Source organism: Pezoporus occidentalis, unplaced genomic scaffold (assembly GCF_034315485.1).
Source record: "Pezoporus occidentalis ecotype Australia unplaced genomic scaffold, CSIRO_AGI_Poc_V1 ctg360, whole genome shotgun sequence".
Classification (NCBI taxonomy): Eukaryota; Metazoa; Chordata; class Aves; order Psittaciformes; family Psittacidae; genus Pezoporus; species Pezoporus occidentalis.
The window spans coordinates 48,710-65,991 of record NW_026915592.1 but is presented as its reverse complement, the minus strand read 5'-3'; the positions used below and the strand labels follow the sequence as shown (position 1 = coordinate 65,991).

General features: G+C 54.5%; 2 protein-coding genes across 2 annotated transcripts in view; one reads left to right on the top strand and one right to left on the bottom strand.

The window, feature by feature from the left end:
- The first annotated feature begins 27 nt into the window (after positions 1-27).
- On the top strand, positions 28-3,988 carry MSTO1 (misato mitochondrial distribution and morphology regulator 1). The gene is made up of 13 exons (XM_062630884.1): positions 28-118; positions 196-319; positions 392-446; positions 938-1,041; positions 1,373-1,511; positions 1,628-1,745; positions 1,838-1,972; positions 2,060-2,212; positions 2,539-2,670; positions 2,815-2,996; positions 3,163-3,264; positions 3,364-3,482; positions 3,682-3,988. The coding sequence occupies exons 1-13, from the start codon at positions 44-46 to the stop codon at positions 3,918-3,920; spliced, it is 1,677 nt and encodes a 558-aa protein (XP_062486868.1). The 5' UTR covers positions 28-43; the 3' UTR covers positions 3,921-3,988.
- LOC134169926 (GON-4-like protein) overlaps positions 3,912-17,282 on the bottom strand; it is a 21,445-nt gene continuing 8,074 nt past the window's right edge. The window contains exons 13-31 of the mRNA XM_062630883.1: positions 16,969-17,072; positions 16,009-16,207; positions 15,551-15,637; positions 15,080-15,251; positions 14,741-14,885; positions 14,411-14,561; positions 13,669-13,785; positions 11,142-12,866; positions 10,461-10,704; positions 9,703-9,884; positions 9,361-9,558; positions 8,736-8,879; positions 8,094-8,237; positions 7,618-7,737; positions 7,227-7,340; positions 6,575-6,782; positions 5,510-6,191; positions 5,035-5,137; positions 3,912-4,688 (exon numbers count right to left, since the gene is read on the bottom strand). Of these exons, the coding sequence (XP_062486867.1) occupies positions 4,539-4,688; positions 5,035-5,137; positions 5,510-6,191; positions 6,575-6,782; positions 7,227-7,340; positions 7,618-7,737; positions 8,094-8,237; positions 8,736-8,879; positions 9,361-9,558; positions 9,703-9,884; positions 10,461-10,704; positions 11,142-12,866; positions 13,669-13,785; positions 14,411-14,561; positions 14,741-14,885; positions 15,080-15,251; positions 15,551-15,637; positions 16,009-16,207; positions 16,969-17,072 (4,989 nt within the window). The 3' untranslated portion in view covers positions 3,912-4,538. The remainder of the gene's footprint in view (positions 4,689-5,034; positions 5,138-5,509; positions 6,192-6,574; positions 6,783-7,226; positions 7,341-7,617; positions 7,738-8,093; positions 8,238-8,735; positions 8,880-9,360; positions 9,559-9,702; positions 9,885-10,460; positions 10,705-11,141; positions 12,867-13,668; positions 13,786-14,410; positions 14,562-14,740; positions 14,886-15,079; positions 15,252-15,550; positions 15,638-16,008; positions 16,208-16,968; positions 17,073-17,282) is intronic.

Here is a 17,282-nt window from a genome sequence, read left to right as displayed (position 1 = left end):
AGGTGGGGTGCGTGTGCGGGCCGCGCATGCGCAGCGGGGCACGATGCCGGGCGAGGCGGTGACGCTGCAGCTGGGGCCGTACGCGGGGAGCGCGGGCGCGCAGTGGTGGGGGCTGCAGGTGCGGGACCGGGACCGGGACCGGGGGGGGGACACCGGGGAGGGACCGGGCGCGGCTCTGACCCCTGACCCCCGCAGGCCGCCGCGCTGCGCCGCCCCGCAGGGAACAGCGAGCTCCGGTCCTCCGCGCTGCTGCGCTCTGCGCAGGCGCCGGGCGGGGGGGAGGTCCGCGCCCCGCGGCTCGTGGCGCTGGAGCTGAAAGGTACCGGGGGGCGGGGCCAGGATGGGGCGGGGCCGGGGGGCGGGGCTCCGCAGTGACCGCGCTGTCCCGCAGGCGTCGCGAGCGCGCTCAGGACCGGAGGCGAGGGAGGGGAGGCTCCGGTGACCTGGTGAGTGCGGGGGGATGGGGGAGGTACCGGTGAGCGCGGGGGGAGGGGAGGTACCGGTGAGCGCGGGGGGAGGGGGAGGTACCGGTGAGTGCGGGGGGAGGGGGAGGTACCGGTGAGCGCGGGGGGAGGGGAGGTACCGGTGACCCGGTGAGTGCGGGGGGATGGGGGAGGTACCGGTGAGTGCGGGGGGATGGGGGAGGTACCGGTGAGCGCGGGGGGGGGAGGGGAGGTACCGGTGAGTGCGGGGGGAGGGGAGGTACCGGTGAGTGCGGGGGGATGGGGGAGGTACCGGTGAGCGCGGGGGGAGGGGAGGTACCGGTGAGCGCGGGGGGAGGGGAGGTACCGGTGAGCGCGGGGGGAGGGGAGGTACCGGTGAGCGCGGGGGGAGGGGGGGGTACCGGTGAGTGGGGGGAGGGGGGCAGGGCGGAAGCACCGGTGAATGCGGGGGCTGGGGGGCGGGGCCGCCGCAGCTGCCCCCGTTTGTGTTGCAGGAACGGGGCGGTCGCCGCTTACCTGGACCGGGACCCCGGGAGCCGCGCGGGCAGCGGCGGGGGAGCGCTGGGAGAGGCGGGCTCCGGCGGCGGCGCGGCTCGAGGTGCGTGCTCGGTACCCGCGGGCGCAGGGAGCCCGGGGCTCCGCCAGCCCCGATCCAGGGACCGCTCCCACTGGAGCGGGGAGCTCCGAGCCCGTGTCGGGGTCGGCCCTGAGCACCGGCGGGGACGGGGCGCTGGTGGTGGCCCAAGGGGCTTGTGGCTGATGCTGGCCCCGTGCAGCGGGCGAGAGGAAAAACGGCGGGATCAGAGCTCCTGCTGATGGAGCAGGAAATGGGTTAAGGAACTGAAGGAGAGGAAAACGGAACCGGCTCTTTCTCACCCAAGCGGCTGTTGAGAGCTGACAGGAGCTTCCCTCTTCCCATCTCGCTTCAGGTCCGGCTCCTGCCCCTTCCCCACTCGCTGCTGCCCAGGACGTTCCCTCGTGCAGGAATGTGCAGCTCTGGTCCCATCACCTCGATGTGCAGCTGCATCCCAAGAGCCTCTACGTCATCCGGCAGTACATGCACGATGGGTACGGCCCGGAGGGCTGGAATCGCTTGTCCAGGACGGGGGCTTCCTTCTGCCTGCAAGGAGGAATTAAGAGGGGAACGGAATCAGCTTCGTTCTTATCCTTCCTTTATTCCATAGGGACTGTGGGTGTCTGGAAGCCTTTGCCCAAGGTGAAGGGCTCCTGCAGGACCCTGCCTGCCTGGAGGAGCTGGAGGATCGCTTGCACTACTTCACTGAGGAGTGCGATTCCCTTCAGGTCAGAGAGCTTGGCCCCAGCTGCCCTTTGCTTGCAGGACCCTTCCCCTTAAGGTTCCCAAGGCTCTCAGGTGCTGCCCTTGTTCTGCGCAGGGCTTTCAGGTTCTCTGCGACCTCCACAACGGCTTCTCGGGAGTGGGTGCCAAGGTGACGGAGCTGCTCTGCGATGAGTATTCCGGGAAAGGAATCCTGAGCTGGGGCTTGACGCCAGCCCTGAGCAGCGTGGCTGTGAGTAGGCAACGGGAGGACCCGTGCCCGGTGCAGATGGGACGGCTCCTTGGTGGAGGTGGTAACGGTTGGGTTCTCCCCCTCCAGGATTCCCAGAGGAGCGCGTACAGACTGATGAACACAGCCCTGGGCCTCGTCCATCTCTCCGCTCACAGCTCCCTCTTCTGCCCCCTGTCCCTCAGCGGGAGCCTGGGGCTCAAGCCACGACCTCCTGTGACGTTCCCATACCTCAGCTATGATGTACGGGTGCTGGTCCCCGCTTTGGCCCTGAGGCTTCACCCCCACATCTCATTTTCACCCTGTAGCAAACAGGACCCCGTTGCCTTTGCGCTCCTGATGCGCTGCTCCAGTGGCAGCAGGGACAAAGCGCTTGCCTGGGCTGGTCCTCCCGGGTGCGTGTTGGTGCTGCAGCCTTGGCTCAGCATGCAAAGCACCAAGGATGGGCACCAAGCAAAGAGCCTGAGCTGTTAAACCAGCGCCTCCACAAAAGCACGGCTCACATCTCTTACACGCACAAGAACCAATGGACCCTGCCCTGTCACGTCTCCCTTTGTGTCCCTCCGCAGGCCTCCCTCAGCTACCACAGCAGCGCCATCCTGGCAGCAGCCCTCGATACCCTCACTGTTCCCTATCGGCTCAGCTCCTCCCAGGGCTCCATCCTGCACCTCGCTGAAACGCTCAACTTCTCTGGGAGAAAGGTGAGGGTTAAAGGACAGCGGCCCCCATCGAGCCCATCAGCTCCTCCTCAACAGGAGCTGTTCTGCCCCACGTCCATCCCCGCACGCAGGGCAGGCTGCGGGGAGCGGGTTCCAAGCCATCACTTGTCACCCCCTCCCTTGCAGGTTGCGGCTGCTTGGGCCTCTGTTCCCTTCCCTGCCCTCCACGGCTCCTCCCTCCCTGATGCTTTGTGCGCCCACCAGGACGTGCCCTGGAAGCTCCTGGCTCCGTGCAGGGAGCAAAAGGGCAGCTCCTGCTTCGCTCAGTCCGTCGTGCTCCGAGGGCTTGGCAAGGGCAGACCCAGCAGGTGAGGAGCACCCGAGCTGCACTTTACCCCCCCAGCACCGAGCTCTTACAAGTGGCACTCACCCTCCTTCCAGTGGCTCTGCTGCTCCAGGCAGTTGTGTGCGACTCCGTGCCCCCCAGGTCCAGGCGAGCGCCATGGCTTGGCTTTGAGCTGGTTTTCTTTGCAGCAGCCCTGCAGGAAGGCAGCCCCGCTCTCCCCTCCATGCCTGTGAGAGCACTGAGCACGTCCTGCAGCATTACTTACACGCTGCGTTCCCTGGGGCGTTCAGGTGGGTAACGTGGTGTTAGGTTTGGGGCTAGACCAGGCAGCACTCAGCTGGGAACTGCAGGGAAGTCTGGGATAACTTCATTCCCTTTTGTCCTTGCAGCACATCCCACGTGCTTGAGCAGCCCTGTTACACCCCGGCTCCATACCCCCAGTTCTTCTCTCCTCGTCTGAGCAAACAAGGCTTCCTCGTGGACCAAGCTCCCACTTCCTCCCCAGCAGGTAACGGGCACCCCTTCAACTTGCTTTGCAGCAGGAAGCGCTGATGTGGGGCTGACAGGGGACAGAAAATGACCCCAAAAGCTCCCCTTTTGGGTGGTTGTAGGACACAAAACCCAGCAAAGCAACTGCTGGTGAAGTAGAACAGGGCAGAGGAACAGGGGGGGTGGCTCTGCTGACACAAAGCTGTTTGTCCCTGCAGCTGTGGAGAGCATCCCTGTGCTGGCAGCCCTGCGGTCCGCCCCAGTGCTCCACACGCTCCTCTATGGCTTGTACAAGGAGCTGCAGAAGCTGAACACGCGGCGCTGCGCCAGTTTCTTCTCTGCTGGCGTGGAGCAGGAGGACTTCCAGGAGGCCTTGGACAAGCTCAGGACTCTCTCCCAGTGCTACGAAACGGAGCTGGAAGCGGAGGACTCTGAAGGTGACGCAGACTCAGACTGACCCAGCTTTATTACCCGAGAGCGGAAGGAAGAGTCGCTTTCAGAATAAAGGGAATGGCTTTCGGGATGGCCCCGCTGCTGCTTGCTTCTTTCAGCCAAGCCCTGGCCGAGGCTGGCTGAAGGCCTGCAGCTCCCTGCACTCGGGCTGGAAAGGAGGAAAGGGGGGGTTTGTATGGCTGGGGGCTTTCTTCACCTCTGCTCTGCCAGAATCAGACCACACAATAAATACAGGGCTCAGGGCGGAGCCTCCCCACCTCCAATCAATGCAAGGGGAGAACTTACAAACCCCCCCAGTCGTGTGTGTGTTCCACAGGAAAACAGACATCTTATGTACAACATTTACATGGTTCAAAGGCTGTGGTGTCCACAAGCATCCATTCTGCTGCTGGAGGTCCCCATGGAGGTTCTAGAGGCTCTCGCCCCCTAACACCTTTCTCCAGGCCTTTAGTGCAGCTTGACAGGAGTACAGCAGGAAAATGAACCCAAGACCACCCCAAAAGGTGCCATCTTCAGTACCTGTGCAAGCGTTTTTCCTTTACCCACAGCACAAGCCTAGCAGCAAACTGGCAAACAGCTCCCTTCTGGTGCAGGCAGTAGCTTTTCAAGCCCAAACCAGCCCTCATTCATCAGGTTCCTCCTCAGAAAGCAGCAGATCCTTGTCTGAGAGCTGGTCCGTGTTACTGGTGCTGGTAGCATCCTCCTCATCTTCAGAGCTCCCATCACAGGATGTGTGGAACAGCCTCATCAGTTCTCTGAACCTGTGGGATACCTGAAGGACAAGGGAAATCCAAGCCGAGGTTATCTTTTGGTGGTGCAGCAGGGGCCTGGCACAGGCTGCAGCTGGGGGTGTTTTGTGCTTCCATGTTAAACCCACAGCAGGTTTTTATGCAGGGCTCAAGGGAGCTGGGAGAGCACCGGGTGCTTCGCTCTCCTTTGGCACAACGGTTCTGTTTGGCTGCACCAGAAGGCACCAGGGCTTGGTTTGAGCTTTTGGTTTCCAACTGGGATTCATTCTTCCCTGATGCAGCATCAAAGTTCAAACTGGCAGAAGCAAAGCCCCGCTCCCCCTTCCTCCCCCCTGCCCCATTCACTGCAGCAGAGCAGCAGCCCCTCACCTCGCCGGCCGTCTTGTTGCCCAGTGTCTGGGAGATGGCATGGAATGTTTCCAGCTGGGCTCCTTTCTCCTGGCACGTGGTGAGGATCACTCTGTCGGCCTCCCTGCAAAACAGCACCAGAGCTGAGAGCGAGGCCTGCTCCTGGGGAAGGGCAGCAAAGCAGGGCCCTGGCTTGGTCCTTTACTCAGCCATCCCAAGAGCCAGCTCCAAGCAGAGCTGCATTTGGCCCAGTTCTAAAGCTTTCTGAAGGATGGGAAGTGAGATCTTTCCCAGCTTGCAGCATTACAATTACACTGCCACAAGCAGACCCTGTCTGTCACAGACCCAGCAATGAGAGCCAGAGGGAACAAGGCAGGAAGGCAGGGGGCAGAAAACATCTGAACATGGGAACACACAACACAGGACTCTCTTAACACGAGAACTGAAGGCAACCACGGAATGCTGAGGAAGGGAGGTGCAGCTCAGGCAGACCTACCTGGTCCAGAGGACAACCTTCTCCCCGGTCGAGCTGACCTTGCTGTTCTTGGCACACACGGTGGCTTCGGTGACTCGCTGCTGCTGCTGCTGCTCCTCATCCCTCTGCCCCAGGGAGGCAGGAAGCCCTCTGTCCTCCGCCTGCCCCTGGAAGCGGTGCTGGGCGTTTGCCCTTGCTCTGCTCTCGGTGCAGCCCGGCTCAGGGGACCGGGAGCTGCGGCTCTTCCCCAGCGCTGCTTTCCTCCAGCCCTGCTTTGCTTCACCTTTTCCTTCCAGGGGCAGAGGGGAGCCCTCGGGCTCTTTCACCCCCGGTTCTGCCGCGTGCCCGAAGGCAAGGGCCGAGTCCGGATGCAGCCCCTGAGTCTGACACGAGCCCTGGCCAGAAGAGGAGCTCGATCCCATTGAAGCCTCCTCTGCAGCAGAGCGAGGGGGCAGCGGCAGGGCTGCGGCTCCTTGCTGCGGGCTCAGTCCCTCCCTCCCCACAGCGCAAGGGCGGTCTTTGGTTTCTTGAGGTAGTTTAAGAGGAGCTCTGTGGAGCTGGGTCCCTGTGGGGCCGTTCTCACAGCAGTCACTGTCCTTCGCAGCAGCTCTGGCACCTGCCTCTCGAACCCGGCCCTCCGGCAGCGCAGGCTCCTCAGCAGGTTCATGGCTGCTGGAGACGATCTTCCCTTGCTCGTGAGACCCTGTGGGAAGCCCACACAAGCTGGGATGAGAAGCTGGGGAGGTTTCCCTGTGGCTATGACATGCACTGTGAATGCAGGGAGCAGCTCTGGAATTCCAGCTGCCGTTGACCCATCCTGGGCTCCGACCGAGTCAATGTCCTTCACCACTGGGGGTTACTACAACCAGCTGCTGGGTGAAGGAGTGCAGGGGGCTGGAACCAGAGGAGCTTTAAGGTCCCTTCCACCTCAGCTGTGATTCTATGGTAAGTGCACGCTTGGAGCATCCAGAGTGGATGAACACAAGGTAAGAAAATGAAAGGTTCTCAGACTTCCCCTCTTTTCCACTTGTGTGAGCCCGCTCCGAGGTGACTGAGAGGGCTGCCTGGGCACAGACTGTTACCTACCTGACACCAGAGGCTCTGCTTTCCTAGATGCAGTTTTCGGTTTGCTCTGGCCATCCTCTCCCTCCTCTCTGCTCTCCAGGCTTTCTTCTGCAGCTTCCTTCGACGTTCCAGAATCCTTCCCTTCAGGCTGAGGACTGGATTCTTGCTGACCCAGGTTTGCACTGAGCTCTTGAGAGTCCTTGGTTTTATAGAACTTGTTTTCACACACCTGCAAATCAATACAGGGGGATACAGTCAGAGATGGGGCAGTATCCAGCCAAACCTAACACCTCAGCCTTTGCTTCCAAAGCATTCCTCGGCCCTCACAAAGGCTTCAGTTGGCACCGAGTCTTTTTCCTTATGAAGAGGCACTGTTCTTTCCACAGTGGCCACAAAAGCATCTTCCAGTTAAAAAGCTTAATTCTTAAATAACTCCCAACTTCACATTGAGCAGAGCAAGGAGGGGCAGTGGAAAGTGAGCAGGAGGTAGAGAGGGGAAGGGCTGTGCAGTCAGAGCTCCAAGAGAAAGATGTTGTTGGTCATCTTTTGAGTTACTTTCTTCCTCAGCACATCACGTTGGAGACACGAGGCTGGACAGATCATCACAACAGGGGACTCTTGGCAGGGCTCTACTTCCCACTCACCACTCCAGCGACTGGGCCTATCAACTAACCTTACTACTACAATGGCTGCAGGTCCTCCTTTTGCTTTTCTTTAGCTTGAGATCGCTACTCCCTTCATGGCAGGAACATGAACATTCCTTCATCCCATCTACCCACTCGACCTCCTGGAAACAGACATACTCCAGCTGACAAATGTGCATGGAACACAAAGGGGAGAGGCAGAGGAAGGTGAGCCCCAGAGGGAGCAGCAGGGCTGGGCCCCTCTGCACACACCCGGAGAGGACTGAAGCGATTTTGCCCCTAGCCAAGCAAAGCACAACAGAAACCTTTCAATCCCCTTCCTCCAGCTCTGCCCAGGCTCTTGTCCTGCCTCTCCCGTTCATCCTCACGGGCATTTGCTCGGAGTCCACACACGGGCAGTAGGGAACACCCCAGGCCCACCTTGTCATTGTTCTGGCCGCCGATCTCTTTCCGCTTCTTTGCCCTGGAGGCTGCGTGCATCTTGGGTGGTTCCTCCTCCTCCTCCACATCTGGCAGGGACACTTCTTCAAACCCGTCAAACTACAGGAGAGAAACAGAAACCCTGCTCTTGTCACCACAGACCCAACTGCGTTCCTCCCACGACAACTGAGCTCAGTTCCAGCACGTGACAACTTCAATTACATTCCAACAGACATAAATGCTGGAAAACCATAGAATGGTTTGGGTTGGAAAGGACCTTAAGATCATCCAGTTCCAACCCCCTGCCACGGGCAGGGACACCTCCCACCAGGGACTCTGCTCGGTCCACCAACAGCTATCCCAGCCCTCTGCTTCCCTCGCTCTGCAAAGGCAGCCGCAAGTCGAGCTCTTCAAGCTCAAACAAGTCCAGTTTCTCCTCTTTTAGCTTTTGGGTCTGAGGGAAAAGGTTGCTCCACCTCGTATTCCTTCTCCTCTGTCCAGTTGATCTCCTCAAAGTCCCCCATGCGGCTGGCAGAGGGCCGCAAGTGATCGAAGAAAACAGAGAACTCGTCCTGCAAGTGGTCGTGGCCCTTCAGCAGCTGCCACATTTGGGTCTTCAGCTGAAAGAGAGAGCACGAGGCTTTCGTTCCATGTCAGAAAGGGGTCCTCAAAGCAAGGGGAGCATCGAGGCTTGACAGACCCCCAGCGTGGCAGCTGATGCCTGCATTGGTACTGTTCATGGATATTCTGAAACCACTCCACATCCAGCTATCAGACCTTGTAACACTCTTCCAGTACCTAAAAGGGGCCACAGGAAACCTGGAGAGGGGCAGTGGGTTGGAACTGGAGGAGCTTTAAGGTCCCTTCCAACACAAACCAGGCTATGATTAGCACAGAAATATCCCTCTAACAGCCCAGGCAGACTCTGTAGCACTAAACTGGAACAGATAAAAGCCAGGTGGAGGTAGGAGAGAGGAGACAAAGAGGCCAATTGATTATAAAGCCTCCTGAAGGAGCAGCTTCAATTCTCTGCCACTTGTTAAACTCTTGTGGTCTCCAAGAGCAGCAAAGGGAGCACTGAAGCAGGGTGACTGCTGCACAAGGAGGTACCCGCTTACCTCGGCGATCTCCTGGGGGAGGCAGTCAGTGCAGCTCTGCAGGACCTTGATGATCTTCTGGTGGTGGGCAGGGTTCTCAGCAAAGCAGATCTCCAGCTGCCTGAGGAACTTGCGGCTCTTCTCAAACGCCTGCTGCTCCTCAAACTGACCAAAGGGAGGGCATTGAGCACTCCTGCTCAAGAACCACTCCCCAGAGCCAAGCTGCAAAGCGCCTGGCTTGCTGCTTCCTTCCCATTCCCATTGACTCCCAGTGCAAAAGTGGGAAGAGGTGGAAGAGAAACAAGTCTTTGCAGACCAGCATTTCTGTAAGCTCTAAAGCTTTGCCTTCTCTCAGAGGCACAGCAGGTGGGAAAAGCCAGAAAGGATTTCCAGCGTGGAAGGCCGATTTGTGAGACAAGGGAACCATTCCACTGCTGTGTGTGCACAGCCTCTGCAGTTAGATTCTGATTCTCCACAGCAATACTGAGGATGAGACTTAAACACTAATTAATAAACCAACGAGGCAAGCAAAAGACTTACCAGCCCTTTACCTTTCTTGCCCTAGAAAGAGCTCCTTATTCTTTCACTCCCCCAAGCATTCACATTATCTGCTCAAAACCTGGCCTCCTCCTCCCACTCGACCTACCAGTCCACACTCCAACGCTTGCTCTGGTAAAAGAAAGGCAGCAAAATCTGTGAGCAACTGGGGCCAATCATGCAACAGCTTCTGCAGGGTGGAATAGAGATCCACGGCCGTTCGCTTGTCCGTGCTGATCTCAAACTCGTAGATAACCCGCAGGAAGTCTTCATACTTCCCAGGAACGTGCTGCAAGGCTTCCCGCACCTGCAGAGGGCACCAGGACCACACGTTATCCCGGAGGAAAACGCGGCCATGGAGGAATCTCTCATCTCTTGCTACCTGAGCAGTGTGGGAGGACTCCAAGTGTCCGCTGCTCCTCCTCCTGCTTCACCGCCTGGCCTGGCTTACCCTGCTTAGATAGGCTTGTGCAAACGCCAGGTCCTTCTGCTCCCGCAGGGGATCTCTCTCCAGGATGTCTTCATCATACAAGAGCAGCAGCTTGGATGTATCTTTGCTGGCACGAGCCCGTCCCCTCTTATTCCTGGTTCTGTGGGAGCTCCTGCTTTTCCCAGGGGCTTTCATGTTTTCTCCTAGGAAGAAGCACAAAGCAAGTTGGACAATTCCCTGGCCTGGCAGCCAGCTCCTCTTCCAGATCAATACTGCAATAGGAAAGCAGGCTTCCCAAGCTGGTGAGGAGTTACCTGGTTACACTCTCCTCTAAGTGTAGGAGCAATGCCCTTGTCGTGAATGAGGCTCCTAACACCTTTACATTGCCCAGTTCTTTGCACAGCATCTGGCAGGAAAAGCCTCTGGGTACAGCCACAAAGCCATCCTAGCTGTTACTCAGACCTACTAAGAACTAACAGCTACATCTCCTGCACACCGGGGGCAAACGAGTCGTAGTGGGTGAACAGAGCTCTGCTGTGAGCATCAGAGCTGGCTGCTCACACTTGCAAAGGGTTCTCTTAGCTTACTGTTGTTATTAGATTACTATTATTGTTATTATTATTAGCTTATTATTATATTTAGCTTATTATCTGAATAGAGTCAGCATCACAGATAAATAACCAAGGGAAATGAAGCCCAGGGACAGCTCCCCCTTCCTTTTGCTGTTCATGCAGAAGCAGCTCCATTGCCCTGTGTCACAAGAAACCCACAGGACTCACCTGCTGGAATTCTGTGGGCTTCCACCTGCGGGGCTGCCTTTGTCAACGGGAAGGCAGATTTGGGTTCCTCTGATGCATCTCCACACATTTCATCATCTTTCTGCGAACTCTCTATTCCTTCCCCTTCCTCCTCCTCCTCCTCCTCAGGCTCAGAGTTCTCTTCCTGGGAATTCTCTTCTTCAGAATCTCCTTCTTGGCTTAAACGCCTCTTGGTTGCCAGCCAAGTCAGCTTCTCCATTGTCTCCTTAGAAAGCAACAACAAACAACATCATCTGCTTTGCTTTCAGTGTTTAACATCATCCAGCAACCAGCTCCCTCCAGGAGCAATTACTCCACTGGGAATCCTAACAGCCAATTTGACAGATCACAATCTGAGCAACAGAGGGTTCCACTGAAGGGCCAGAACCCAACCACCACCAGCTCTATTTGTGTATTCCAGAATCTGCCACTTCTAAAAGCCTGAAGTTGGACAGAATTCCTTCATGATCACCTCAGCTCCTGAAGTCTTGCTGGAATTGTGAGCTGGAAAATAACTGTCACTGAAAAGTCCTTGCTATTACACAGCTGACAATCCAGCTTTCCAATTGGATTCCAGCTGTGATTTGCCCTGACTCCACCGGGGTGTTTCAGGACACCAATAGTTGCCATTAGCAAGGTTTAGAACCTTTTGCTTGCTCTTACCTGAAGTTCTGGCACTGAAAGAACGGATTCTTCTGAGGCTGATGACATTTCTTCATCCTCATCTTGTGTAAAGTCATCGAAGTCATCTTCCTCCTCCTCTTCTTGCCCTTCTCGCTCTCCGCCAGCTTCAGGGCCAGCCGGTGTCCCCACAGACTGCCCATCTATGCTGGATGAGTCCTCCGGCCTCCCCAGCGGACTGCTGAACTCTGCCTCCACATCTGCTGTGTAAGAAGGATTCTTTGGAGACTCACTGCTTACTTGTGCTCCAGCAACACCACCTACATCCATCTGCTGTTCACGGCGGGGAGACGACTGCGAAGGCCAGCGTTGTTCTTCTCCCTTCTTATCACACAATGGATGCTCCTGTTTCATTTCCTTCAGGTCATCTGAGCATGAACATGCAGCCTCCATGTTCAGCTCCTGGCCAAGATCCAGCATGAATTCCTCCTTCACGTCAGCACATACAAGGTCCCTCTTCTGCACCGGGTTTACTTCCTTGGTAGCATCATTTGATTCTTCCGATTCAATTTTCACTGGTTCATCTGGATCTTCTAAATGAGGCAAAAGGTCCACAGACAATGACTCTGAAGTGTTCTCCTCTCCTTCCACCACTGTCCAGCTACAGCAATCACTGTTATTCACCTTCTCCTGACTGCCAGTACTTGCAGGGGCAGGATTTGTACTACAGTCCTTGGGGGAGACAGCAGAGCACGAAGTGTACAGCTCAGAGGGTTCAGCCTTGGCCTCTGCTGTGCTTTTGTTGTTTCCAGCAGAGCAGGAAGGAACCAGATTCAGCTGCTCCTCACTTTCACCAACAGACGATGCAGAAAGACCAACAGGATTGGGGGACACAATCAGCGAAGGGATTGAAGAAGTCACCAGAGGCTGATTTAGTGGACAGGGGAAAGTGGAGGGATTTACCAGTAAGGTTGTAACTGGAATGGCCTGAGTGCCTCTACCAACTGTGGGATTTATGGGCTGAATCATATTGCAGCCATTGCCTATGTTAACCACTTTCACAGTGGTAGCAGGTACAGTGAGGATGACAGGAGATGGCTGAATCAAAGGGGAAGTCTTGATCAGTGGGGCAGACTTTGTCCCTTTCTTCCTCTGGTACCCCTTACGAACACAAGGCTTGCGCGCTTTTGCTCCAGCCAAAGCTGGCAACATCACTTTGGGCTGGAGAGTCACTGGACCTGAGGCCACAAGGGCTGGTGGTACAGCAGCTGGGAAAGCCTGCCTGGAGTCCGAGGGGGAGGTGGAGAGCACGTTCTGGAACTCCAAGCCATCCCCACTTCCTACCACGGCCGGAACGTTCAGGGGCTGCACTCCCGGCACCGTCTGCACCACTGGTGCTGGCTGGATGAGCCTGGGAATCTGAAGCATCACTTTGCTGGGAGGAGCCTCCGACTGGGACAGCTTCACAGCTCTCTGCATGTTGATAGGGTTAGCACTGGGCTGCAGGCAGGGGCTTGGTCGAATGAGGACGGGCTTAAGAGCTGAAGACCTCTGCCTCCTCCATGCTCTCCTAGAGAACCGATTGGCAAGGGGCTTGAGGGTCAGTACGAGGCCCTTTGGCATGAGGAGAGGGTATTTTTCATCGTGTTCTGTGTCTGAAGCTTCCTTTCCTGTCCCCAGGCCAGCTTCTGCAGTAGGTGAACCTGGTGCCTCCCTGGCATCTTCTGCCAGTTGCTTCAGCTCCCTCTGAATGGAGGGCAAGCTTGCCTAAAGGGAACAAGAGTTTATTACTGCAGCCCTTTGCCTACTCCTCTTATTACCAGCTTCAAACAGCACCACAGAAGGCAACAGAGAGCAACCTGCTTCTAAAAGGAAAGCAGTTTTAGTTTACACTCCTGCTCATTACTGTCACTTGATATTTGCTGTATATTACTTTATATTCATATAAAAGCCTTCAAAAGAATTCAAGAGGCTGAAAGAAACAAGAGAACTGAACTGCTTCAGAAACGTTCCTTTAGTAAATACAAGACTCTGGGGGAAGGAAGCTTCACTGTAGCAATGAAATGCAATGGGTGATTAAGAGAACTGGATTTTATGGCATCCGAGTCTAATTCTTTCCTCAGACACAGTCCTCTGACTCACTATGGTCACTATGCCTCCAACTTGGTCCGACCTAAGGGTCAGTCTGTGCTGATTAACAACCTAACAAAGCCAAGTAACAAACATCACTGCATCAAACCAGAGACATGCAGCAAACCAAGGATCATGCATGGCCACGCCAACCTCAGTCAGCTTGGCAGCTGGGCACACAGGCCCCGAGAGCAGTGCCTAATCCTTACAGGTTGCTAAGTACTCCTGGGCTTGCTACGTTTCCTAGCTAGAGTCAGGATAACTGAGGGTCCCTTGCAATACAATCAGGGTACGTTTTGACTTCAGAGCTGTAGCTTACCCAACAAACCCCTCTGGCCCTAGGCTGTAAAGAAAAAGGAAGAAAAACCCACCACCACCACCACCAAGAAAAGGAATCAACCAAAACCAACCACCCCCCCACGTTTATACCAGGAGCTACCTTAAGCCAAAACGGGAGGCGATGCTCTTCTCTCTCCACAGGAGGCTTCCACTCGTCAGGCTGGACTTCCTCGCAGCACTTGAACAGAACAGGCAGCTGCTTTGTCTTTTTGTAGTACTACATGGAAAGACGGGAGAATGCAAGACAAGAGGACTGTGGTCACCTGGCTGGTACAGGATGAGGGCTGTGCTCTGTAAGTGCTCATGTGAATGAAGTGATTCTCATTACTACTTTGGCAAGGTAAGAAACATCAAAGAAAGAGCAATAAAGGCTGACAAGGGCTCGCTGCCACCGTGGGTTCTCAAAAGGAAGCATGAAGTTCTAGCAGATGTGCACTTGCTTTAAGTGCTTCTGGTTCTTACTCTCACTTCAAGCAGTGACTACAGCTTATGGGACCTGCTGGACACTCCCCATGGCTGCAGACAGCCCTTTGGTTTAGGCTTCACTGCTCCAAGTTTATTTGTGTGAATTGGTCCGGATTCCTGAAGCCCCAGCTGGGCTGTCTGCAAGTGCTGGTCTCTTTAGAGTCAGAACAGTAAGAGCAGTACTTGCACAGCCCAGAGGGTGAGGTCTTGTTGAAGAAATCCTCATTGCTAATAAAAGGATGATGTTTTCTTCCAAGAAAATAGAGCACAGGCACAAAATGGTCCTTGGAACAACCAGCACATCTCTTCCTGTACAACAAATCAGCAGACATACAAAGCTGAGAGATACCAACCCATAAGCTACAGGCACCACTTACTCTGATGATGTTGTCAGGGGCTCGGTTCATATTGAGGTTCTTGATCCTCACTGTGAGCTGGTGGGCAGTTTTGGTTGGCAAGAGATATTTGCTGATCAAGGGCTTTGGAAACTCCGTTCCTTCAAAGTGTTTCAAACCTAAAGCTAATAAACTGAAGGAGGAAAAAGGGGGAGAGGGAAGAGAAAAAGCCTGTGAGACAGGATGGCAGATTGCTGTCTGGGTGTGCTGTTACACAGGACACAGCTGACCCCAAGGTTCGCATCCTAGACATTCTCCTTAGCAAAGCAGCCCCATTCACGTGCGTTCCCTGCAACAGTTCTAAGCTCTTACTTGTCCTCTGCCTTGGTGAAGATGATCTTGTCCCGTGGAGGGTTTGCTTTCAAGGAACATATTGGCAGTAACTCGGGATACATGAAGACTCTCCTTGTTGCCAAAATCCACGCCACTTGCTTTGGTAAACATGGGAATTCATTGGCTGTGAAGAGAATTAACTTACTGTGGTGCAAGCTTAAGCAGCAAAAAGGCAGTCAATGAAATGGGTGGATTTATGGACAAATACCTCACAGAATCAAAGTAAATCCATTCCAAAGAGCAGCCTGAACCATCTCTCATCTGGAGACAGCTCTCACTGTGAACACCTTCCCGTGGCTTCTCCCTTCAGATACTCACCACTCTTCTTCACAGCTTTGCGAGGGCTCCAGTCAACCTGGACTTGGGCATGAAAATCCTCAATGAGCTGCAGTGCTCCCTTCAAGTTGCAGGGCTGGAACATGGTCTGGAACTTGGGGTTGAAGGACAGGCGAAGGAGCGTGGAGCTACGAGCAAAGTTCCCAAGCTCACTCTGCCAAGTCAAAGACAGAAACATAAACCAAGAGGCCTTCCAATGGAAGGTGAAGACAAATTCTTTTCAGTATTTCCAAGGAAACAGCAAAAAAAAATGACAATTCAAAGCCCTGTTATTAGTGAACACGATGTGAATTATTTCTCTAAGTCCTGAGCATGTTCACAGTAGGCTTACAACATCATCCCCTTAGTGAGGGGTAGTTTCATTTAAGGGCATTGATGAATTAATCTCTCTATCTCCAGCAACCAGCAATCATTCACATTCACTTTTAGCTCTGATTTGAGACACATCCTTACCAAAAACATCCTGGTGGTACTGGCCTCAGAACTTAAAGCAGGGTTGGAACTTGCGAGGAGATGGATTTGAGTCAGAAGCTGAACATGCTTGAAGAATAAAATCAGACAAATGGGGGTTTGTTTTCAGTGGATCAGAAATCCAAGAAACTGGAAAGCACAAGTACAGAGGCACAAGAAATATCTCCTGAGCACCCCAAAAATCACATTTGGACTCAAATAAGCTTTTAAGCAATAGAAAGCTGAGGGCAAGCTTGAATATCCACGCACTTCCACTTGTCCTTCAGTGGAACTGGGCATGTAAACATCACCTACGAGAGCTCCAGCTTCAAACATGGCTTGTTCAACTCACTGCTCTAAGAGAGCACACCCACGTGCTTGCTGTACCATTGCCTTCCCCTGCCCCTACACTATCCAGCAAATAGTCATTGGGTCAGACCAGGTAACACTTTATTTATTACCTGCTGCATTTGCTGCTGGAGCCTCTTTCTTTGCACACTGTCCAGAACAAGGCTCTGGAGAGGCTTCTCATTCTGAGGTTTGGATTTTTCCATCTCCTGTGGTGGCTTAATGGAGGACTTCTTCATTCTCAGCTGCTCAAGCTGCTCCTTCACCGTGCGGTGTTGTTCGTTCAGTAAATTGGCCAGGGGCTCTTCAAATCTGTTTGAGGCCAAAAGACAATGGTATCGGACAGGCAACAAGAAACCTAGCAAATCCATGCTTTGCCACAAACAATCTGTATACAGATAAAACTGGGGAAGAAGCAACTGGGAGAACTGCCCCCTCTAAGAAAATTCACTCAAGCAGCTATTGTCAAAAGACAAATGACACAAAGAGTAAGAGAGAGCATCCAGTTTCCTTGCTTCTAGTCTGTAGCTGGTTTAAGAGTTGCTGCACTCCCCTCTGGTACTGCTCATCCCAGAGAGAGTATCAAGAAACTCCAGCCTTCATTTTAGCTCCTTTCCCAAACAGATACAGCTTGATCTTGAGCTGATCTGCCCCAAAAACCAGGAGACACCATTCATGCTGCAGACCACCTTCAGGCACTTTCTGTAACTGGTTAGACTGACCCAGAAAGAAATGCTTCAGACCCTTCCTCTTCCAAGTCACTGTTTCAAGTATAACCCACCCCAGAAATCCTCAAAAGCCAACTCCCAGACTTTGTCAGCATCTCAGCCCTAGGCCTCAGCTATATTAAGCAGTCTTCCCTTAGAAAAGGCCACCATTACATCCAGGCTATTTACTTAAAAGGCAAGGTGAGCCTTGGCCAAACCAGCTCCTCAGGTTTCTCGTCAGCAAGCAGTGGCCTGTGCTCAACAGGCATTACCTCACTGGGGAATGGCACAAGAAAGCTGCAGGTACCCACAGGCTTTTTAGCATGACAGTGTAACTTCCCAACCACTCAGAACCATTGACCCCACCTAAGTGCCTGGGGTGTGTTGAAGTTCGGCCGTGACTCTGTGACATTATCCTCATCTTCTGGACCTTCATCTTCCATGTTGGAGAAACCCATCTCATCCTGAAACTGAGAGCAAATGTGTAGCAGCACGGAGGAACATAAAGCTTGTCTTTAGCTGATACAGCTCGTGACAGTCCTCAAGCAGAGACATTCATCTGCAGGGATTTAAGGAAGTTCCTACGTATGTTCCTTCCCGTGGCTAAAAGTGACACTTTCATGATAGGACCCCTTTGCACATAGTCAACGCTAAGCATCTTCCCGAGACCACCCCTTTAT